The 24788-nt window shown below is 38.1% G+C and overlaps 1 protein-coding gene across 1 annotated transcript in view; it reads right to left on the bottom strand.

Moving 5' to 3' along the window:
• PPP3CA (protein phosphatase 3 catalytic subunit alpha) overlaps window positions 1–13188 on the bottom strand; it is a gene marked incomplete at its 5' end in the record, with an annotated part of 243798 nt that extends 230610 nt beyond the window's left edge. The window contains one exon of the mRNA XM_007948861.2: window positions 12984–13188. Coding sequence (XP_007947052.2) covers window positions 12984–13188 — 205 coding nt within the window. The remainder of the gene's footprint in view (window positions 1–12983) is intronic.
• Window positions 13189–24788: the final 11600 nt, after the last annotated feature.

The following is a 24788-nucleotide window of genomic DNA, read 5'->3' on the forward strand; positions in this document are numbered from 1 at the left end:
TGAGCAAACAATCCAACATTCGGCCTGGAGATCTTGGATTCATCATTCGTTGGAGCCAACAGCCAGTACACTGTCTGCCAACCTTGAGCTTGTCAGCCCCTGCAGCTGCGTGAGTCAGGAAAAGCCTCCAACTTGGCGTTTGATCCAAGAACTTTGGACTTACCAGATTCTATAAGTGTGTGAGCCATTTTCCTAAGATACATTTCTTTCTCTCTATATATAAAATTTACTGGTTTTGATTCTCTAGAGAACCCAGTCTAACACAGAAGCAGAGAGCATTAAGAAAAGAAAGAAAGAAATGCTTAATGAAAGAATAAAACAACTCAGATTTCCTATCACCTAGGTATTTGTCTCTCAGTAATTTAAAGTTCAGGAGCTCTGGTAGCATAGTGACTAAAACACTTGACTGCTAACCAGAAGGCTGGCGGTTCAAACCCACCAGCCACTCCTCGGAAGGAAGGTTGGGCAATCCTACTTCCGTAATGATACTGCCTCGGAAACCCAAGGAGGGGTCGCTATGAATGGGGGCCAACTGGACGGCACATAACAACAACAACAACAATTTAAAGTTCAAAAGCCTTTGTGTCCAAACTTTAAATATCCAACAGAACAAAATGAAAACAATGCTGCTGTGCTAATTGTAAAACTAGCTGACACATGGAACACAATGTTGAATATGAACAAAAACTAATTACAGAGATGCACATGATGCACCAAACTGGAGTCAGAGAAAAACTACTTCCAGCAGGAATGGAAATCTGTTTCAGGATACTGAAAATTCAATGCTGTTTGTTTGGTTTCCTTCAGCAAAATCTTATTTTTACAAAACATATTTCAATATAAATGTTATTCTTATACAATGAAAGGAGACTTATTTGCCAGTTCATCTGATATTTATTCTTAGATATAGACTTCTGTATGTACACTATATATGCTATGTATATTTTTTGGGTTTAATATGAGGAAAAGAATATCGGATTTTTTTTTTTTTCTTTTAGGCTTTTAAGTGGTTGGTCCCCAGCCTCTCGCACTTTTTCAACAAATTGACTTAGATTTCAAACCATTCTTTGACTATAATCTTCATGAGGCAATGCTCACTCAATGACAATGGTTGACAGCTGGACAAAATAGAAAGAAAAAGACAAGCTATTTGGACGTCCAAACAAAGCCAGAGCTGGACTTTCTGAATGCCATCTCACAAGTAAAATATTTAAGTGTTAGCAAGACATAGACATAAAAGCATTTAATTAATATTTTTAAATAACTAGTTTTAGATACCAAGATAAAACAAAAACAAAGATCACATGCATTGCTGCCAATTCAATTCCACTCATCGTGATCCAATGTGTTACAGAACAGAACTGAGTGCCGCAGGGTTCATGGCGTCTTTACGGAAGCAGATTACCAAGCCTTTCTTCTGTGGTGCTGCTGGGTGGGTCTGAACCGCTAACCTTTAGGCTAGTAGTTAAGCACAAGCCAGCTGCACTACCCAGCGACCTGTTCACTCTGACTCACAGCAACCTTATGTACAAACAGAATGAAACACTGTCCAGTCCTGTGCCACTCTTACAATCTCTGTTATAACTGAGCCCTTCACTGCAGCCACTGTGTCAATCTATCCTGTTAAGGCCTTCCCCTTTTTGATGACCCTCCCCTTTTCCAAGGAGCTCTGGTAGCATAGTCCCTAAGGCAATTGACTGCTGAACAGAAGGCTGGCGGCATGATATCTTTCTCCAGGGAATGATCCCTTCAGACAACAGAACCAAAGTAGATGAGACGAAGTCTGGCCATTCTCACTTCTAAGGAGCATTCTGGCTGAACTTCTTCCAGGACAGATTTGTTCTTCTGGAAGTTCATGGTAGTTTCAGTATTCTTCAGCAACAGCACAACTCAAAAGCATCAACTCTTCTTCAGTCTTTCTTGTCCAGCAGGGACATACATATGAGGCAACTGAAAACATCATGGCTTGGGTTAGGCCCACTATAGTCTTCAAAGAGACACCCTTTAAAGAGCCCTTTTGCAGCAGATTTGCCCAGTGAAATACGTCATCTGGTGCCTTGACTACTGCTTCCATTGGTATTGATTATGGAACCAAGTAATATGATAATAATCTCATCTCCATTTATCATGATGCTGCTTATTGGTCCACTTGTGAGGATTTTTGTTTTATTTTGGGGTGTAATTCATACTGCAGACTGTAGTCTTTAATCTTTATCAGTAAGTGCTTCAAACTACTTTCAGCAAGTAAGGTTGTGGTCATCTGCCTATCGCAGGTTTTTAATGAATTTTCCTCCAATCCTGATGCCATGTTCTTCATATAGTCCAGCTTCCCAGATTATTTGCTCAGCATACAGACAATAAACATAGGGAAAGACTACAACCCTGACATACTCCCTTCCTGATTTTAAACCATGCAGTATCCCCTTGTTTGGTTCAAATCACAGCCTTCTGGTCTATGTATAGCTTCCTCATGAGCACAAGTGTGTGCTCTGGAACTCCCATTCTTCTCCATGTTATCCATAATTTGTTATGATCCACACAGTTAAAAGTAAACATCTTTCTGGTATTCTTTGCTTTCAGCCAAGATCCATCTGACATCAGCAATGATATCTCTCATTCCGTATCGTCTTCTGAATCCAGCTTGCATTTCTGGAAGTTCCCTGTCAATGTACTGCTGCAACAGTTTCTGAATTATCTTCAGTAAGATTTTACTTGTGTGTGGTATTAATGATACTGTTCGATATCATCAGTGGCACATTAATGAGGAAGTGGCACATGAGATTAGACAAGAACCAATCATAAAATTTCAATAGAGAAAGTGAATTACATCTACATTTTTCCTGTAAAACCCAAAGAAGACTACTCTTTCCTTATCTGGAGGTATTGAAGGGTTGGGAGCTCTGGTGGTGAAGTGCCTAAGGCATCTGACTGCTAACCAGAAGGCTTTACGGTTCAAACCCACCAGCCACTCCTCAGAAGAAAGACTGGGCAATCTACTTCTGTAGTGATATAACCTCGGAAATCCAAGGAGGGGTCACTATGCGTCAGATCCAACTCAATGGCAGTGAGTTTGGTTTGGTGTTTTGGTTTATTCAAATGTTATTGAAACTCTACTTCTCTTATAACCACTATAGTATTAATTTTAAGACATTTTACGCTTGTCCAAAACCATCAGAATATTATTACTTCAAGTAATCACTTTCAGATTTTAAGAATAATAGTTCTGTGGATTTTTATCTTCCTATGAAAACAACTACAGGGGTTGTCTTATCAGTGACTCAAAACACTTCACTATTTGTAGAAAGTACCAACTTGCAGGAAATTTAAAAGGACAGGATATACTATTGCTGAAAGTCAAGTATCTGTTTATATAATTATGATATAATTGTAATGACTGTCAAGTGCTTCTTCTAGATGATGTTACATATTTACTGATGTTAAGAGATTATTGCTGACTTACAGCAGTACACAGAAATACTAAATTCTTAATACTCGTGGTAGTTAAGGTTGTGTGTCAGCTTGGTTGGGCCTGGTTTTCAGTGGCTGGGCACCGGTTGTAGTTATGGCCCATGATGAGACTGACAACCAACTCCACGGTGGAATCTGCAGTGAGTAGCTGCCTGAAGGATGTGGTCTGCTTCCAATATATAAGGAGAAGCACTGAGAAAGGTCTCTGAGCTTTTGGCACATGTGGACACTGAATTTGGCCCAGTCTTCATCTCAATGGCCTGCCATGTTGACTACCGATCTTGAGACTGTTTCTGGACTTGAATTAGTTACCTGCTGTGTTGCTTGATAATTTCGGGGCTATGTCATTTTACTTGTTGACCTGTGGTTTGTCAGCCTCAGCAGCCAGCAGCTGTCTGAGTGAAGAGAAATATCTAGCAGTGGGCTGGGAGCAAGAGGCAGAGCTGAAACCCAAGGTCAAGGGGACATGAACCAGTCCCTAGAGCTTGGCACTTAGTGAACTAAGACATCTAGCCTCCAGAACAGTAGGGGAATTAACACCTGCTTGTTAAAGGCATCCACCTCTTTGTGGTATTTTTCTGTTAGAACAGAACTAGAGGACAAAAACAATACTGCATTCATTACCACCAAATTCACTTCAAGATGCTTTTGATCCATATTCTTCTTTTCTTTTCCTTTATAAACTGTCCCAGCAGCACTTTCTGTAGTTTGCTTGTCTGCTATAACAGAATACCAAGAGAAAATTTAAATTCTCAATTTATAAAGAAAAGTTCTAGGTATAGGTACGATTTTACAATGAAGAAGTAGAAACTAAGACCCCCTATACAGACAAACTCGATGCCCCAAATATGTTAACCACTATTATTTTTACCCTTTGTGCTTTAAGCACCACAATTTCATTTAAAATTTAATAAATTATAATCAACAGTCACAGTAATTTATTCCTTCTATCTCTTGAGAAACTTTAATATCAGCATTCTTTAATTTTTTTTTCAGTAATAAGAACAAATTCTAGACAAATGAACTGAACGCACATCATTTTAACCTTATAAGAGGTAGAATAGTGTGCATAATATAGGATAATAGTTATGCATGGATCATAGACATGGATGCCTGTTCCACGCAAGGTCTGCAGATTACTAGCTATGTGAGTTCCAGACAATTACTTAAACCAGTGCTTCCCACAGTGCTGTCTCCTGACAGAGAGCATTATCAACACCAATGAACTTGTTAGATATTCAAATCCTCAGGCCTTATTCCAGACTCAAGGATCCCTGGTGCAGTAATGATTAACGCATTCAGCTGCTAACCAAAAGGTCAGTGGGTTGGAACCAAGCAGCTGATTTGTGGGAAAAAGATGAGGCAATCTACTTCCCATCTATAAAGATTTACAGCCCTAGAAACCCTATGGGGCAATACTACTCTGTCCTAAAGGATCATTGTGAGTCAGAATTAATTTGATGGTAGTGGGTTTGGCTTGGTTTTTGCCATGGGATTCTGATGCATGCTCAAGGTTGAGAAATACTGACTTAAACTGACTCCCTTTTCTCATTGGTAAAAGGTGTTTCCTAAGACAGACTTTTTAAGAACAGAGAGGTGAACAGACAGAGGTGTGCCTAGGGTATGGAAGGTATGGCATGTGCCCTGGGTGCCACTTGAAGGGGGGCGCCAATAAGCAGTTTCTATTCACCAATCGCAGTTTCCATAGCCAGCTGTGAGAGATTATTGAGCAATTTAAAACTAACTGCTAAGAGCACTGTTTTCCATAGATACACCTCTGTGACCAGATCAAGGAAAAGACTTTAGCTCTCGTGTAGTGACTTTTTTAATCATCATCATGTTCTTGCTTGTATGTTTATGTTTCAGTCAAGGGCCCAAATTATGGCAAATAAGGACATCAATAAGATGTGGGGCAGCAAGAGGCCAGACTGAAATGTGCTGACCCGCCAGCAGTGGGCCAGGGACCAAAATAGGCCTCAGGCTGCAGGGCAGGCCCTAAAGGTTTGGTCACTGAAATCACAAGTTGGCTAAATGCCCCAGAAGTAATGTTTTATCCCCATATAAACTAAGACCACGCTGCTTTGATAGTGACAAATGATAGTATGAGAAGAATAAACACTGTTCTTTTTGGTCCCAAAAGACACTGGATTCTTATCCCCACTTAACTCTCCCCAGAGTACAGGGATGGGGAATTCTCCTAATTGACGTCAGCTGCTGTAAGGGAAGGAATGCCACGGCCTTAAACTTGGCCACCAGTCCACGCTCACATCCAGGAACAAAGCCAAAGGGCTCTCCTGGCAACTGCTTGACATGCTAAATGGCAGGCACAGCCACTAAGGGAATCCTTTGCTGCCCCTGGGGCAAATCCCCCACTGCAGGAAACAGAAAAACTGGGGAGATTAGCAGTTTACCCAGCTGAGACTGGCTTATCCCCTCCACCCAGAGAGCAGACAAGGAGTTCTAAACAATTCTATTTCAAAATCTAAATTCTTGGTCTGCTTTTGCTTTACAAATGAGAAGAGTGTTCTTTGATAAATCAAAGACAAAGCAGAAAGATATCTTCAAGGAGAAATGCAATAAATTGGATCCCTGCATAAACTCCTACCATATTCAAGAAGTCATTAGTAGGTAACTATTATTTTTAAAAAGAAACCAATCATATTATATACAAATTATTTTTAAAAAGGATCTCTAATGAAAATCAGATCTATTCCCCTAACCCTGCCAAAGCTATACACTCATCATCGGATGAGTATGAAAGATTGCTAATCAACACCTCTTCCAACAGATTCTCCCCAACTCAATTCCAATCTCATCTAGGATGCTGTTGTAGTAGTTAAAGTTGTGTGTCAACTTGGCTGGACCTGGTTTTGAGTGAGTGGGCAGCTGGATGTAGTTATTCCTCATGATGAGACTAATAATCAATCCCATGGTGGTATCTACTGTAAGCAGCTGAGTAGCTGTCTTAGGGATATGGCGTGCTTCCAGTATATAATAAGACATTTAAGAAAGGTCTCTGAGCTTTTTGGCCTTTACTCTTGAGTCAATTCTGCCTCATGGCCACCTCATCACATGTCCCAGAGTACAACTGTGCTCCACAGGGTTTTCAAGGCTATGACCTGGAAGCAAGCTACCAGGTCTGTCTTCTCAGGCACCTCTGGATAGGTTCAAAACACCAGCATTGGTTAGCTATGCAGTGCTTACTCACTGGGGCCATCCAGGAACTCTTAACAACAGTGTCTTTAGTATGCCATTGTCTTTGCTCAGGTTATTCCTCCCAACTTTTTTACATAGCAAAATTGTACTCAACATACATGATCCAATTCCAATATCATGTACTCTACACCAAGACTTCTTGGCTTCACTATATACCTATGTTTGAGTTCCTGGAGCTCTGGTGACTTAGTGCCTAAGGCATCTGACTGCTAACCAGAAGGGTGGCAGTCCAAACCCACCAGCTACTCCTTGGAAGGAAGATTGGGCAATCTACTTCTGTAGTGATACCACCTCAGAAACCCAAGGAGGGGTCGCTATGAGTCAGAATCGACTCAACAGCAGTGAGTTTACATCAGTCTATGTTGTTGTTGTTGTTGTTATGTGCCGTAGAGTCAGACCCGACTCACAGCAATCCCTCCTTGGGTTTCCAAGGTGGTATCACTATGGAAGTATATTGCTCAACCTTCCTTCCGAGGAGAGGCTGGTGGGTTTGAACCGCTAGCCTTCTGCTTAGCAGTCAAATGCCTTAGGCACTATGCTATGAGAGCTCCCACATCAGTCTATAAGCTCCTCCAACACAATTTTTAACACATTACATAGTAATTATCTGTTTATGTGTCTGACACCTCAATACATTTTGAATATTCTAGTCAAGGACTATGTCTCATTTGTTTTTTATCCACAATTGCTAACCTTTTGAAAGTGTTCTCATTCCAGATACATAGTAGGTAAGATCTGAGCTATTTAAGAATTTCTTTAACTGAAAGATGGAATATAACAATCAATGGGCACTGTCAGGAAAACCTTAGCCATTTAGAAAATAAGAAAACTTTTTAGCTTTAAATTAGTTGTATTCAGTTGAATACTTAATTTGCTTGAAAAAATATAGGTCATATACTTTAATCAATAGCTTGATACACCAATCCTGGAAGAACTATTTCAGTTTTTCCTGTTATATTCTCAGCTCATGAAAAAAAAGACCAGGTGTTATTCACATATGTGTAACCCACACCACCTGAAACAGGTAACCATTCAAGAAACATTGTTATATTAAATTACCAAAGTCAGTTGCTACACTAATATTTGGCTATATATTTTTAAAAGTGTTCCGTTTGTATGTTTGCAAAGGAACAAAGACAAACTCAGATGAATATTCAGAGAAAAATCAGAGAAGAAAAAATATGTTTCTTTGTAAAATGCCACCAATGCACAAACACATTCTTTACATTCAATCTTTGAAATAACTACTATTCTTGTCAGGCAAGGTAACTTGAGGAAATGAGCAGAACATGCCTCCTGTCTCCCTTGTTTTGTTCAAGTATCCAAGAGGCATTATTCATCTCTACTCCCACAGAAACTGCCCACCCGGCTATCTAAATCTGCATGCCTTAAGTGCAAGGTACACATTCATTGCACCATCTTCCTCTCCCGAGAGACAGATCAGGGAGCGGGGTTGGATTCAGCAACAACCTTGTCCACCTTCTCCAAAAGAAAACTAACTGAATTTTAAGGGGAAAAAATCCTAAATAAACAAACATTTCAATGCATTCAAACACTTAAAGAGAGGCTTATCCCCATTGAAATATTGAAAAAATGCTAAAGGAATACCCAGATTTCAAATAACTGTGACATTAATTCCTAGGTTTTTCTTAAATGAGGACTTATCATGGCACGGATGTAAGCACAAGTCCTTTCTAAATATTTTACACTGAAATTATTCATAAAAAAGGAAGGAAGGAGGTGTGGAGAGAAGGCAGGGTTGTGGCTTTTGTAAGTGATTGTGAAAAATCTGCCATTTATTTCCTTTCACTAGTTTGCATATCTGCTGCATTTAATGCTGAATTCCACACAAGACATTACTTGTTAGTCTCTACCCAGACCCACTCACCTTCTTAGCATATTTAGGAATCTGATATATGTAGGTGAAGGGTTATTTCTAATACTACTTGAAAACTACCTCAAGGTCAGGCTTCATGCTTGGTTTTCCTGCCCTCAAATTAGAAAGGTTTTTCTTATTTCTCTTCACTGATTATGATTTGTAACTACAATATGTTCCTTCTCTTCATCCTGTCCTCCTGTTCTTTTTCTTCCATCTTCATCTTCCTCTTTCTCCTTTTCCTCTGAATTGTCTTAGGTTCTCCATCTTTCTCAAGAATGGAATTCTGAACTATGTAAAGAATACTACACTCCAAAGATTTTTAAATGTAAACTTTAATTGTACTGCATATTCTAGCATCATGCTTGTAACAGTAAACTACAACTGTACAGATGTAATTATCCAAACAAATATTTAAAATGTAAAAATAAACATTACACTGCTGATTCAGCTGTCTAGGTAAAATAAAATCTCAGAAAAAGTTCCATATTCAAACATTTTATCAATAAATTAGAAGTACTTTGAAATCCAAAGAGATTGTGATTTTCCTCTGATCAATGGACCCTGCTTTTCTTTTGCCTTCCTCCACGTTGATTGTGTGGATCATGACAAATTATGGATAACATTGAGAAGAATGGGAATCCCTGAGCACTTGATTGTACTCATGAGGAATCTGTACCTTGACCAGGAGGCTGTCGTTCGAACAGAACAAGGGGACACTACATGGTTTAAAATCAAGAAGGGAGTGTGTCAGGGTTGTATTCTGTCTCCACACTTATTCAATCTATATGCTGAGCAAATAATCCGAGAAGCTGGACTATATGAAGAAAAACGTGGTATCAGGATTGGAGGAAGAATCATTAACAACCTGAGATATGCAGACGATACAACTTTGCTTGCTGAAAGTGAGGATGACTTAAGGCACCTACTGATGAAGGTTGAAGAATACAGTCTGCAGTATGGATTACATCTCAACATAAAGAAAACAAAAATCCTCACAACTGGACCAATGAGCAGCATCACAATAAATGGAGAGAAGATTGAGGTTGTCAAGGAATTCACGTTGCTTGGTTCTACAATCGATGCCAACGGAAGCAGCAGTCAGGACATTAGACGACGTGTAGCATTGGGAAAGTCAACTGCGAAGGAACTGTTTCAAGTGCTGAGGAGCAAGGATATCTCATTGAGGACTAAGGTGCGCCTGACACAAGCCATGATATTTCCAATCGCCTCCTATGCATGTGAGAGCTGGACAATGAATAAGGAAGACCGAAGAAGAGTTGATGCTTTTGAGTTGTGGTGCTGGCGGAGAATGCTGAAAGTACCATGGACTGCTAAAAGAACTAACAGATCTGTCCTGGAGGAAGTGCAGCCAGAATGCTCCTTGGAAGCAAGAATGGCCAGACTTCGTCTCACCTATTTTGGTCATGTTGTCAGAAGGGACCATTCCCTGGAGAAGGATGTCATGCTTGGTAGGGTGAAGGGTCGACGAAAGAGGGGGAGGCCTTCAACGAGATGGATTGATACGGTGGCTGCGATGATGGGCTCAAGTATAGCAGGGATTGTGGGGCTGGCGCGGGATCGGGCAGTGTTTCGTTCTGCTGTGCATGGGGTCGCTATGAGTCGGAAATGACTCGACGGCACTTAACAACCACAACAACAACGTTTCAGCTACTGGCTCATCAAATCTTGGGTTGTAATATATTATTTAATTTAGCATTCTGGTGAATTATATGAAAAAATTAGTCTCCTTTTTTATCCAAATGTCACAATAAATTATTTTTTGATTACCCTCTTGCCACTACTATTCTATACCCTTATGTAGCAGAGAATACAATCTTGAGGTTCCTTAAGCCCTTGTATTATTATCAAAAGAAATCTTTTCTAACAAAAGATTTTTCCTTCTTGGATTATAAATTCACTTAAAAAAAAAAACCTCAGGGTTCCTTGGGTTTCCAAGGCTGTATCTCTATGGAAGTAGATGCCCAATCTTCCTTTTGAGGTGTGGGTGGTGGGTTTGAACCGCCAGCCTTCTGGTTAGCAGTCAAATGCCTTAGGCACTACACCCTCACTAGTTCTCCATATTCTGTAATGTCTCCATAGTTATTTCTAGTCACTATTTAAAGGCTTAGTTTGAGTCTCCCCTGCCCCTTTACAGAGAAAGGTATACATAATTTAGTTGTCATTTCTACACTGAGTTATTTCTCTTCGTATCTGTATCTTGAAATCTGTTGAATTGTCATCAAGGTTGAGGTCTCACTAGAACTAACCAGGTATGACCCCTACTGAGCATGAGGATAGTTAGTCTATGAATTCCAAGAAGGCCTCAGACTTCAGGGAATAAACATCATGAATCCGACATATCCAAGGCCCAACTCTATGTATTCTTTCAAGACAGAACCGAATTAAACAAAGGTGCTGAGCAAGCCATTCTAAAAAGTACACAGCCCTAAATGTCTCCTTTACACATTTGCTTTTAGTTATAATTATCATCTCCATTAACACCTTCTGGACTCATTAATGCATTTAACATAAATTTTTCACTGGAAGAGGCATATTATTACGTGACATGGAGAAACTATAAACTCAAAATATTGAGTTATTCATTATAACTAAAAACAAATAAAGCTTAATGGTAGTGTTTAAAGCTATTATTTTACTAATAAGACATAGGTTGAATTTATAGTTAATTTTTTAAAGTAGTTCTTTCTGGTGGATTCTGAACTCATACTTAAGATTTTTTTTTAAATTTAGTGTTTTAGCATATTCATACTCTCAGTACATTCATTTCTCTATAAATTGAAGATAATGCATGATTTCATTTTAAAACATAAAAAATGGGAGTCATAGTCATATGCACAGGGTAAATCTATGGCTTGAGTTATTCACCAGTGTTTCCACATTATTAATACCAATGAAGCCAATGCCTCCCAACACCTGACTACAGCCCGTGCGTGCATGCGTGTGCGTGCGTGTGTGTGTGTGTCTGTGTTTTAACAAACAAGAAAAGCAGTATTCTAAATACAAATATACTGAAAATAAAGTCAATTTCTTTGGAATAGGCATTATTTAGGGCATTTTGATCAAGGAATCTCTAATCTGATGTTCTAGAGAGCTTATCTTTCTCTTAACAGTTACATTTAAATATATATTTGAAGGCCAACAATATTAGGAATTCATGAAGATTTAGAAGAAAGACACACTTTTTATATTTTTAATAATTAAAATTTTCTCATTTATTCCAAACAGGACAATATTTTGTTTATAAAGATTTTTTGCCTTTTACCAGAATGATAATAGTTAAGAGGAAAATGTTTTCAGCTTCTCTGAAAATGCAAACCAGCAAGTTTAGCAAACTCCACAAAAGAAAGATCAGAAGACTCTAATACTTTACTCTCTGTACTATACAAATTTTCTCTGACAAGATCTAACTTTTATAGCCTAAGAGAAGCTATTATGAGTCAGAGTCAACTTGGTGGCAACTGGTTTTTAACTGGTTTTAAGAGAAGCTATAAAAAAAACTCACTGTCATCGAGTCAGATCCGACTCATAGCACTTCCTCTTTGGGTTTCTGAGGCAGTATCACTACAGAAGTAGACTGCCCAATCTTTCTTCTGAGGAGCAGCTGGTGGATTTGAACCGCCAGCCTTCTGGTCAGCAGTCAAATGCCTTAGGCACTACACCACCAGAGCTCCTAAGAGAAGGTATATACCTATGTAAAATATTAATTTGCCTATAAAAAGTAGCAGAAGAAAAATATTCAGAGCAAAGATTCAGTTTTCTAAGCACCAAGATAAATAAATAGATAAATTTGGTCTTCTTTTAGTGGCTCTCCAAACATCAGTATGCATCAGAAACACCTAAAGGACTTGATAAAACACAAACTGTTGGGTCTCATCCAAGAGAATCTGATTCAGTAGTTCTGGGATAAGGGCTGAGAATTTGCATTTAAACAAATTCCCAGGTGATGATGAAGAGGAGGAGGATGCCAGTTTGGGGATCTCACTTTAAGAAACGGTGCTGGAATCAATCATTTACTCTGTCATTGTGGCAGTCTTAGGATAGTTTGTTTTATGTTTCCCAATGAATATCCTGTGTCCATTTGGGCCACTCAGTATTTCTACTGACAAACATTATCATGTCTTAACCTTATGAAAGCTGTTATTTACAGTATTACTCGAAAATATTTTCATCACCTTCAAGTTACACACCACTTTTTAAAGCATCAAAATTTTGTAAATATCTAATACATGGAAATATGTTATAAACATATAATATCCTGAATTTTTAATGTGTAGATTCAACAGTAAAAGAGTAAGATTAGTAAGGAAATTAAAGACTCATTGCTTTCCAGGATTTTTTGATTTGCAACAAACAACAAAACGTGGGTACAAACTGGTGAATCTATGTCCTCAGGACTTACCTGTGACTGGAGCATCTATATCCAGCAAGTTTTTTTCCTGTCGAAGAATTGAAGCCCCCTCTGTTATTATTCTCAATGCAACACTCTCTTCCAGTCTGCCCTCCTTCATGAGATGTGCTTTTAAGATATCCACACGAGGTTTTCCATCATTATCAAACACTTCTTTCGCTGTAAGCCGGTGGCTTGGAGGAAATGGAACAGCTGAAAGAGAGAAAAAAAAAAAAAAAAAACATTATCAACAAAACTCAACAACAAAAGATTCAATAGTAACTCCCAACAACCATCCCAGTCACTAACCAAAGAGTCCCTGGGTGGTGGAAACTCCGAAGTGCTCAGCTGTTCAAGTCCACCTAGAAGCACGTCGAAGAAAGGCCTGGTGACTGACTTCCAAAATTAGCCATCAAAAACTCTGTACACACAGTTCTACATGGGGTCACCTTGAGAGAGTGGACTGGAAGGCAACTGGTACTGTTTTGTTTGATCACAAGCCACATAAGGAGTATTAAAAAAGTTGCCATGATCAAGGGCTATCAAGAATTAATGACTTCCATTTCCCTTTGATTCTAAATGTAACACCATTGTTGAAAGGAAATTTACAGTTCTTATTCATCTTTTACCTATTCTCTTGCATCCAGAAGTTCCTGATAGAATTAATAAAGCAAAGGAGAGAGAGATACTGTTTCTGTTAGGAAATAGTCAATTCTGGGGCTGGCGGTGGGGGTTGTTGTTGTTATGTGCCATCGCGTCGGCCTGACTCATATCGACCCCTCCTTGGGTTGCTGAGGCAGTATCACTACAGAAGTAGATTGCCCAACCTTCTTTCCGAGGAGTGGCTGTGGGGAAGTTCCTGATAAATCTAACAATAGCTCACTCAGGTGAAGATGTTCTTTACTAAACAGCAGACCCCTTTTCTGCGATCAAAGAAATGAGAAAAGGTCTGCCCAGTTAGATTTGCCCTCTAACCAGAGTCGCATCTCTGAGTTAACTAAATGATCCAGTATTAAGGAAAGAGTAGGGATATGAAAGTAAAAATTCAAAAACACACTGAATATAGAACAGGAAATCAGGATGTGTGCGTGTGTGTGTTTTATCACTGAGGAAAGAAGATGACGCCAGGGAAGAGACACAGGTATTTAAGAGCAAGATATAATGACATTGTCTAGTTATTGCTTGGAAGTTCTGGTGGCATAGTGCCTAAGGCATTTGACTGCTAACCGGAGGCTGGTGGTTCAAACCCACCAGCTACTCCACAGAAGGAAGGTTGAGCAATCTACTTCTATAGATATACTGTCTCAGAAACCCAAGGAGGGGTCGCTATGAATCAGGATGGACTTGACAGCAGTGAGTTTGGTTTGGTTTTTGTTTCTAGTTATTGCTCAGGCTTGGAGACAACTATACTCTCTTCCACATATCCCACACTTTCTTAATACCCCTCTTTTGTAATGCTACTGTCACTCTGTACATCTGTATATATATTCATTCATTCATTCAGCCATTGGCTACTCACTAAACCCCTATTAGGTGCTATGACATCCAAAGCTCCAATAAGTTATAAAGGTTATTATTTCTGAAACGGTCAAATACCCCTTCAGTGACGGAAACTCATTATTTCTTTATTCACACAAGGGTTCATTCACTGTGTAACAATGCCAGTCTATCAGAAATATGCAAGGAGCATCAACACAGCATCACGAACTGTTCATCTGCCATATACATTATGCCGTATGCCCAAGAGCTTCTCCACGTGATGATTCTTCTCTCAGGAAAAAAGACTTGATGTTAAGCAATAAACCAGGCCCCCTTATTTCCTCAAAATTTCTCTCAGAAAATCAAGACTTATGTAAGTCTATGCCAAGTATTTTTAAAAATTTATTTTCAATCTAATAGCATAGGTTTATTATCCAAGTGAAATTGTTATCTACTTAAGAGCAAAGAAAAATCAGGTAATGAACCTATACAGGTGGATACAAGATTGTTTTGCTAATAATCCAACCGTATCTATCTAATGCTGCCAGAATGGAGGAGAAGTTTAAGACCCAGTAGGGGAGTATGAGGTCTTTGTGGTCAGACAAACCCGGATGTAAACCTTGGCCCTCACAATTCCACACATAATGTGTGACCTTAAGCAAATTATACAATCTTTGGGCTTCAGTTATCTCACCCGTAAAATGGAGACAGTATCTGTCTGAGGACTGTTATAATAACTTAATAGTAACAGTTTTAGCTAACATTTATAAGATGATTTATTTTATGCCAAGCATTGTTTGGGTAATAAAATCAGATGTAAGAATAAAGTTGTAAGATGAGTAAGGCAATGTGTACATGTGTATATATATAAACTTAGTTCTTACAACATTACTGTGGAGGAGAAATATAAAGCTCAAAAATATTAAGCATCTTGCCCAAGATAATCACCTAACCATTTGTATGTAGATCCACTGAGTTTGAACCCAGGCAGTCTGATGCCAGAATGCCTGTGTTAACAGCTACACTACAGTGCCTCCCAGAAAGCACTTAAGATAATGCTCAATAATTAGAAAGTGATGAGTAAATCACTTTGTGGAGTTTAAATTCTAACACATACTGAGAAAGGTTTCTTTAAAAGCTTATATGAAGAACTCTTTTATTTACCAAAACTATTTGGGGCTGCTTATAGTAGCCACAGATACATACATAAAAACTTAAACTAAGATAAGAGACAAAATGTATAATACAAAAGCATACAGTATATTAAAAGGCAATATCCAAGGACTAAACAAGAAGGAAAGAAAAGGAAGAAATTAGGTCATTAAACTTGAGGAAAATGTTATTTTGTTTATTTTGTACACACACACACACTTTAAAAAGAAAAGAAGAAGAAGAAGAAGAAGGAAATATGGAAATACTTCACCTGGATCTTAAAATATATTTTGAAAATATTTTACCTGGAAACCCCTCAATCTTCTCCAGGTCATGAGTCAAGATATGGGATGAGGGGTAGAAAGGGGAAAACTTAAGAGGACACTTGGAGTAAAGCCAAGAGCTGATTTTTTGGGAAATGATTTCCCAAGGTGTGATCTGGACAACTATGTGAAGGATTATGTGGCTGTCCAAAATCATTGCACCACAGAAGTGAAGGAGGCTGATTTACTATCAGGCAGATAAAAACTGTAGGTCTCTGCCACAGGTACACTTGCTGACCTTATTAAACTTAACATAGATCAAAGAATTCAAACCTGAAAGTGCCAGAGCATTAAGAATATGAGAGGCAAAGGAAGGGGCACCCCAGGGAGAGCATCACAATCATTATCAGATTCCAAGTCCTGAGACTCTCCCCAAGGCCAAGTACTGCAATAACAGATGCTCCACCCTTTGTTGCAGATCTTTTACCTTCCAGTAATTGCTAATCCTAAGGTAACTGGCTAATGTAAAGCCACCTGCTCTAAGATACTGGAACTTGCTTCAAATAAACAAGGGCAAGGAGAGAAAGGCCAATCAGAGGGCTTTATTTTCAGTTGGATGACAGGAATACTGATGAGAGTGGGTCCTTTCCCAGTTAAACAGATGGCAAGGCCTGCAGGGAAGCAAGATGGGCAGTAATGATGCCAAAGATTGAATGCAGAGATGCTCTCAGCCAGAGAGGAGTTTTCTGGGACAAAAAATAAGAGTTGGCTAATATTTCTGTATTTGTGCACCTTCTGGCATCATAAATAAAATGTCAACCTTACAAAGGTCAAATTTATTTGCTTTCTCTATCCACCTAGATTGAGCCCTGGTGGTACAGTGGTTAAGTGCTTGACTACTAACGGAAAGTTCAGTGATTCAAACCCACTAGCCACTCCATTAGAGAAAGATACAGCAGTCTGTTTCCATAAAGGCTGTGCACTGCCATCAAGTTGGATCCACCTTGGATTTCCAAGTTAGTATCATTATGGAAGTAGTTTGCCTAACCTTCCTTCCCAGAAGTGGCTGGTGGGTTTGGACCACCAGCCTTGTGGTTACCAGTCAAATGCCTTAGGCACTATGCCACCAGAGCTCTCTATAAAGACTACAGTCTTTGAAACCCTATGGGGCAGTTCTACTCTGTCCTTTAGGGTTACAATAAATCAAAATCGACTTGATGGCTAATAGGTTTGTTTTTCGTGGTTCACCTGGAGTCCTACATGCACACTTGTGCCAAATATTGAGCAAAAAACAACTGGGGCAAAATAAATATAATGTTCTTGTGAAACATTTCTTTTCTCAATGTTTTGTGAAAGCAGCTATGTTTGATATGATAAAATTGGATTTTGCCTTTCTTCCTTTGCTTTGATTATTATAGCAAGTAACGTAAGAGCAAGTCAAACGACTAAAAATTTAGAAATAACTGTTGATTTGGGGCTGATATTTTCCAAAACTAAGACTTCTTAAAAGGATACTTAAAGAAACCTCATTTCCCTACTTCTTAATTCCCACTAAGTGTAATTTTTTCCTTCAAATATATATATACATAAATGTGTGTGTGTGTGTGTGTGCGCGTTTATAACAAAGCAAAGTAGCTGAATTTTGGGAGTTGTAAGTCCTTGATGGACTTCAATACAAATCATCACAGAAGACTTTAGTGGCAAAAAACTACTGGACTAGGATCATACTGCCATATCAGCCTGTGGAAAAACAACAGAAATTGATTTTCAGTGATCAAGGATGTAAGTATTTTTTCCTTTCTATTTGCTGTTGCCACTAGAGAGGTTACCTATCCAATATAGAGAAACTAATCCAGGAACCAAAATCACATGCATCTAATATTAGCATCTATACAATAATCACTGAAGCAATTTTCAGCTTCATCAGTAGAGAATTACAAATAATCAGTAAATAAACTCATTCCAAGTCAGAAAACGTAGCACCTAGTGTAGTCCTAGCCATTGTTCTGGCTGACCATGGAGATCATGCTCCAGAAAGATCCATGGTCTTTGCCTAAATTTGGGACTATAGCATTATTAGACAACCACCATGTTTCTCAGTAGCCCATAAACCTAAACCTCCTACCATCAAGTTGATTCTGACTCACAGCAACAGAATAGAACTGCTCCATAGGGTTTCCAAGGCGATAATATCTTTACTGAAGCAGACTGCTTCATCGTTCTCCTATGCAATAGCTGGTGGGTTCAAACCACTGACCTTCTGATTAGCAGCCAAATGTTTTCACCACTATACCACCAGGGTTCCTTCAGTAGCCATAAGTTATCTCTTATCACTCTGGCATAGATAGATCCAGGTATTTGGGAATATTGTTCCTAGAACCTAGGCCACTTTTGCTACTACTTTAGTTATTCCAACAATTTTATTCGAGATATCTGAAAATCAATGCCATAGTGACATCTTCATTGGAAGGAAGAGCAGGCTAACTGCTGCTGACTTCCCTCAGGGGTAGTCGTATGAATGACTAGTAGTATCACAAGCTCAGAGACTTAAAGGAACATTTCGTCGGATATTTTTCCAAACCTTTGTTTTACTATGCAATTCAAAAATTAAAAGCAACTTTTTTTTTTCCTTCAAACAAAATGGCACCAGGAAACTCAAGTATCCAATGGGGAAATGGGTGCAGAGTAGTCCTGCTCATCTCTTTTCTCCCCCATGGCAATATAAGTAAAATAAAATAAAATAAAAAACAATAAGTAAAATATGTATACAAAACTGTGGGGCATCCTGGGGTAAAATTAGAAAGCTCCAACCTAGACTGATTATTGGTCCGTTATATTATACAAGAAACAGAAATCCAGAAGCAAGTCCAAAGTCACAGGATTAGTCAGTGGCAAAAGCAACACTTTTAGTTCCCCTGATATCTATTCCAGCATCCCCCTCCCCAACACCTGTATGATTCAATGTGGTATCAACTAGCCACATGTGATTGTTCAGCACTTGAAAAGCTGCTGGTCTGAATTCAGATGTACTGTAAATCTATAATATACAATGGATTGAGAAGGCTTCATTAATTTTTTAAAAATGAATTATCAGTAACATTTTTACATTGATTATACGTTAAAATAATATTTAGGCTATTTCGGGTTAAATAAATTTTATTATTAAAACTAATTCCACTTATATCTTTATCTTTTTTATATGGTTACCAGAACATTTAAAAATGCTTATTTGGTTCACATTTTATTTGTACTGGCCACTGGAGCTCTAGATCCTAGATGCTTTTCAGCAAATAAATGAGAAGGGTGTAGGTGGAAATTATATTTCTTAGCTTTTCTACTCTTCCCACATAGGTTTGACTCTTTCAAGAAACCTCAAACTATCTCAAAACTAGCTGCACATTAGAATTGCTTCTACAATTGAATGATGTCCAGGCGCAACCTCTAGATTCTGATGTATGTAGTTGGTCTACAGCAGGGTCAGGGCATTGGTATGTTTTAAAAAGAATCCCAGTTATGCCAATGTGAAGTCCAGACTGAGATCCACTGATCTCTATTATAAGTAAAATCAGATAAAAGCCCTGGCCTCTTTAAATTTTCCCCAAAACATGCTCCACACAGTTAATCAATCACAACAGACACAACGTCTTTGCAAGTCCAGACATGTTTATTCCATCCCTCTCTGTAATCAGAACGTGTACACGAACAGCTCTTGTCCCATATTTCATGCAGCCACTGTCTGCACAAGGGCTGTCAAAGATACTTATGTCAGCACATGTAAGAGAACAGCTTAAGGATATCACATGTCATACAACTTAAAACACATTCTGGCTTGACCTCCTTAGATTGGCACTCCATTTATTCTCTCCTGGACGTTTGTGTGTTATCAGTAACCTTCATTCTAATCAAATCATATCAATCCATCAATCATCAAGTACCTATTAAGCACCTACCACACACTGCATTCCATGCCAGGCAGTAAGAGGGATGGGGGTGAAGTGAGAAAAAACAAATATAACCAGACTCAGCCTCTGAGGAGCTATGTACTATAGTCATTAGTTTTTGTTTGAGATCACTGGCAAAGTTTTAAATTAAAAAAATTTAAAAAAAAACAAAGGCAGAACAAAAAACTAGAAAATGTAAGTTGTAAGAAGAAAGGTATATTTATTTACCTTGATGTCAGGTTCCTGGAAAACTCTTAGATGCAGCTGCACATTATGAGATTAATAAATATCTAATATTAATATATATATATATTTTAGATGAATCTAGAAGACAAGCATCTTTTTTAAGTATGTAATGAAAAATAGAATATACCAATTATAAAACACAGTATGCCAATTAAAACATAAAAAAGTAGCTCTAACATCAGCCACCACAATACATGAACTCTGATTCTCCTTCTGAATAAAGAGTAAAATGATATGAATAAGGAAATATTAAAGGCTTTTCACTAAATTTTAATTAGACCCTAAAAATTACTTAGGAGCTCTGGTAGCGAAGTGCCTAAGACACTTGACTGCTAACCAGAAGGCTGGCAGTTCAAACCTACCAGCCACTCCTCAGAAGGAAGATGGGGCAATCTACTTCTGTAGTGATACTGCCTCAGAATCCCAAGGAGGGGTCGCTATGTGTCGGGTCAGACTGGACAGCACATAACAACAGCAAACAAAATTACTTATATTTTCATGGGTTTGAAAAAAAAAAAATCTATCAGTATGGGAATATAACTTTCCCTATGCACATAATATCTGTATGCAAACACATACAAATCAAGTTGTCTGAGAGAGATAGCTAAAAATTAACCACAGCCTCTAAGCGGAACTGCAGGATCATATTTATTAGGGTCCTAATTACACAACTCCTGTGGACGCTCGTCATTTGTTTGTTTGAAAGTCTCTGGCTCTCATTATAGGTATTAATGCCTGTCAAATTAAAATATGCTTGCCTATCTCGAGTATGGTTAAATATTAATGCTGCCAACAGAAACATCCAGTCTCACGCTAAATAAAATAATAATAATAATAATAACTCTTCACAGTAGATCTATAAATAAAACTCCAATTTATTAATTTATAGGTTTTTTTTTCCCTACTGCTTCGATGACCTCTTCCATTCTTGGCAGGAACCTCTTCACCCACTCCCTCTGGATATTGCCACACAGATCTTGAACCTTAAAGTGTATTCAATTTTTAGACACCATATGGGTACCAATCATTTCACTAATAAACTGAATACCTCATTTGGTTTTCCTGACATATTTTATATGCAAATACAGCACAGTGGTACTTTATGTACTATCACAATAATGTTCATAAAAAGCTACTAGGTCCTTGAAACATTAATTGAAATAAGTGATCTTTTTCCTACTAGCATACAGAATAGGTATTGCACACAGCACTGTCTGAACCTGAATCTGAAATGTGCTCCAAGCAATTCTTTAAGAAAGATCAGACACTAATTAAAATAATTATTGTTCCAACTACATGTGATTAATAATTAATTAGTGAAAATGAATATCTGAACAGTATAATCAGAGCTTCTTTTATCTAAATTTCTAAAGAATTTTCATTTTAATGTCTATTTGCATATGGCTACTCCTTATTCTCTGATCACCATGCATTCTTCAGTCTAAGCACTCAAGGACATAGACATATGTATGACAATCCACAACACTCTCCACATGCAGCCTTATCTGGTTCTATCAGAAAACTACTTTGATGTTTTGATATTTTGGTTAGTTCATTTAAGTAATGGAGAAATTGCAAAAGGCTTACACAATAAATTATATAATTATGATTCACCATGAAAGATCATTTGACAAAAGTTTTACTTTAAAAGTTTCAAAATATTTCAGCATGATTGGAAACTTTAAATACAACATGATTTTTGTTGTTTAAAAAAAGAGTTATATATACAAATGGAGTACTTAACATGGGGACCAAGCTAATCAAATCATTTTATACATGTGATATGATAAAGTCAGACTAATATTTACTGTATTTTAAATATATTATATTGAGTATTTAGGTTAAAGTATGAACTTTAACTAAATATTACATTTTTAGGGTGCTCTGGTGACACAGTGGTTAAAGCGCTTGGCTGCTAAACAAAAGGTCAGTAGTTCAAACCCACCAGCTGCTCTGTGGGATAAAGAGGAAGCAGTCAGCTTCCATAAAGATTTACAGCCTGGGAAACTATATAAAGCAGTTCTACTCTGTCCTATCAGATCACCATATGTCAAAATCAACTCAGTGGTAATAGGCTAGGTTTGGTTTATTACATTTTTTTTTTTTTATATTTTGAAAATATATAATTGAAGAAGTGTTATTTTAAAAGGGCATAGTGGCTAAGGCACTTGACTGCTAACCAGAAGGCTGGTGGTTCAAACCCACCAGCCACTCCTCGGAAGGAAGATTGGGCAATCCTACTTCCGTAGTGATACTGCCTGGGAAACCCAAGGAGGGGTCACTATGAGTCGGGGCCAACTCGACGGCAAATAACAACAACAACAACAACAACATGGTCATATGAGCTAAACGTTTACATTAGATAGATACACTCCTTGGAAAGATTAATCATGGGAGAATAGAAGAGCTGTGTATGCGCAGTGAGACAGCTCAGGGGGCAGGAGTGCATGGGAGGAAGGACACAGGGAAGAGGTAACTATGAGGAGCAAGTGGGAGGGGAGCTGTTGCATTATAGGAAATTGCAGTCAATGTCATGAGGCAAAGTGTATGTGAGCTGCTGTATGGAAAGTGAATTTGCTCTGTAAACTTTCACCCAAATCACAATAAAAATTTTAAAAAATAATAAAAAAATAAAAGGGCCTATTCTATGGTTCTGTTTTGTTTTCAATTTAAAGAATGAAATCAACAGTATTTAGTCACACTAGAAGTATCCCAACTATACTCAATCTCTGTACTAGATGAAGTAATAACAGTAATATTTTCAGCAAATGATACTTATAGTAATCTGCAAAACAGCGATGTTTCAGTGATGCACAAAACTCAGCTCACTAGGCTAAATTTAAGCAGAGAGTTTTGGTTTTGTTTTTTGTTTGTTCGTTCGTTTGCTTTAAACATTTTTATCCCTAGAGAAATAAGTTGTAATGAGAGATTAAAATCAAGAAACAAACAAGGGTAGGCACTTTAGGACAAGTAAAATTTATTTCCCAAGTGAGTAGGTCCCTTCAAACATGGTAATTCTCCCTCAGAAATGGAGAGTACCCAGGGATTCTAAGACTTAAGTTTAACCCAAGAGACATTTTACCACTTGGAAAGGCCTCCAATCTGTAGTCTAAGAAATGAAATAAAACCAGAGACCTTGTCTAAACTGGGGTTTCACTACTTAATTAGAAATTTTTTAATAAATATAAACTTGTTGGAAACCTCTGCATTAAAAAATTACCCTGCATAATCTATTTGCCTTCTTAGTCTCCAATTCGAAATTATCAGTTGATGTAAAAAAGATCTACCTATCTCCACACAAAACTTTTTTCTTTCACATTCACCATCCAACTGTAGATGCCTATGCATCATCTTTGCCCGTGTGCTCACCCACCATCCCCATTCCCTGTGGTTAAAACACCTACAGGTGTTGGAATAATTTTTTTTCTTTAATTAATAGATTTTCTCTTTCTCGACAGGGTCTTGACAAAATAGTAAGTCTATGTCCCATTTAATACTGAGCAATGTAAGCCCTAAGGAGCTCTAGTAGCGTAGTGGGTAAAGCATCTGGCTGTTAGTCAGAAGGTCAGCAGTTCAAATCCACCAGCAGCTCCTCAGAAGGAAGATGGGCCAATCTACTTCCATAAAGATTTACAGCCTCAGAAACTAAATGGGGGACTCGTTATGAGTTGGAATGAACTCGATGGCAGTGAGTTAGCTTGGTTTGGGAATGTAATTCCTATGTGGCAATTTAATAATGCTGCCATATAGTTGCTTTTGTATACATCTAAGTAACAAATTTGGCATACAACACTTTATATCTGTGTGCTACAGTGAAGCCAAGATCGAAATATTTGACCACAGAGTTCTCCTCTAGAGGACCAAGGGAGGGAGCTAAATTCCCAGGTTAGCTTTTAATTCCCCTTGCCCTGCCTCTGCACTCTTCACTCCCTGTAGGCTCTAAGGCAGGTTGCAGAGAAACATCAGGCCCTCTGGGCCTCTTCACATTCAGTAATGCTTACACTGTTTGCTTCGCTCTGGTGACCAGACCTACTGTCATCCACTTCCTCTATCCACTACTTATAAAAACTATTCACTCATATGAATAAGATACAGACATACAGGAGATCCCAGTTCTCAGCACCTCAAATGTGTACTCTCCCATATCATAGTTTTCATTCATCTGTTTAAAAACTAGAATGTTTTAGAGCATTATTCTCTCAAACCTTTCATTTACAATAAAGGAATCACTCATTAATTTTCAAGCTCATTCATCTTTAAAATGGATTCAATTTTGACTTAATATCAAACATGCAATTCTTAATCTATCAAATGGAAAGAGGTAATTTAATAACAAAGCTTCAACATATTGAAATCTTTCCTCAAAAATAAAAAGCTACTCTTAATAGAGACCCCCCCCCATACAATAAAACCTGCAAAAGCTAGAAACTGTGCAAGGCAGAAACATACTAGATAAAGAAAATTCAAATATCTTCCACTAAAACAAATGATAGGAAAGTGGTAACTGTATCCCATAAAAGGCAAAAACTTGAGAGATCACGAAAAGCAAGGCAGTCACATTGAGTTCCAGCTCACACAGGTTTCACTGTATATGGCATCCTTTCTATTTAAGAAGAATTCTCAACTAAGGAAACAGATTGCTGTGATTATAGTGCCAATTGCAAATTTATAGGTAACACCATCATCATTCTGATGAGTCAATCAATCATCATCACTCAAAAAGCATCAGAATAATT

Source organism: Orycteropus afer, unplaced genomic scaffold (genome assembly GCF_000298275.1).
Source record: "Orycteropus afer afer isolate SDZICR_OR568_19922 unplaced genomic scaffold, OryAfe1.0 scaffold00229, whole genome shotgun sequence".
NCBI classification, from domain to species: Eukaryota; Metazoa; Chordata; class Mammalia; order Tubulidentata; family Orycteropodidae; genus Orycteropus; species Orycteropus afer.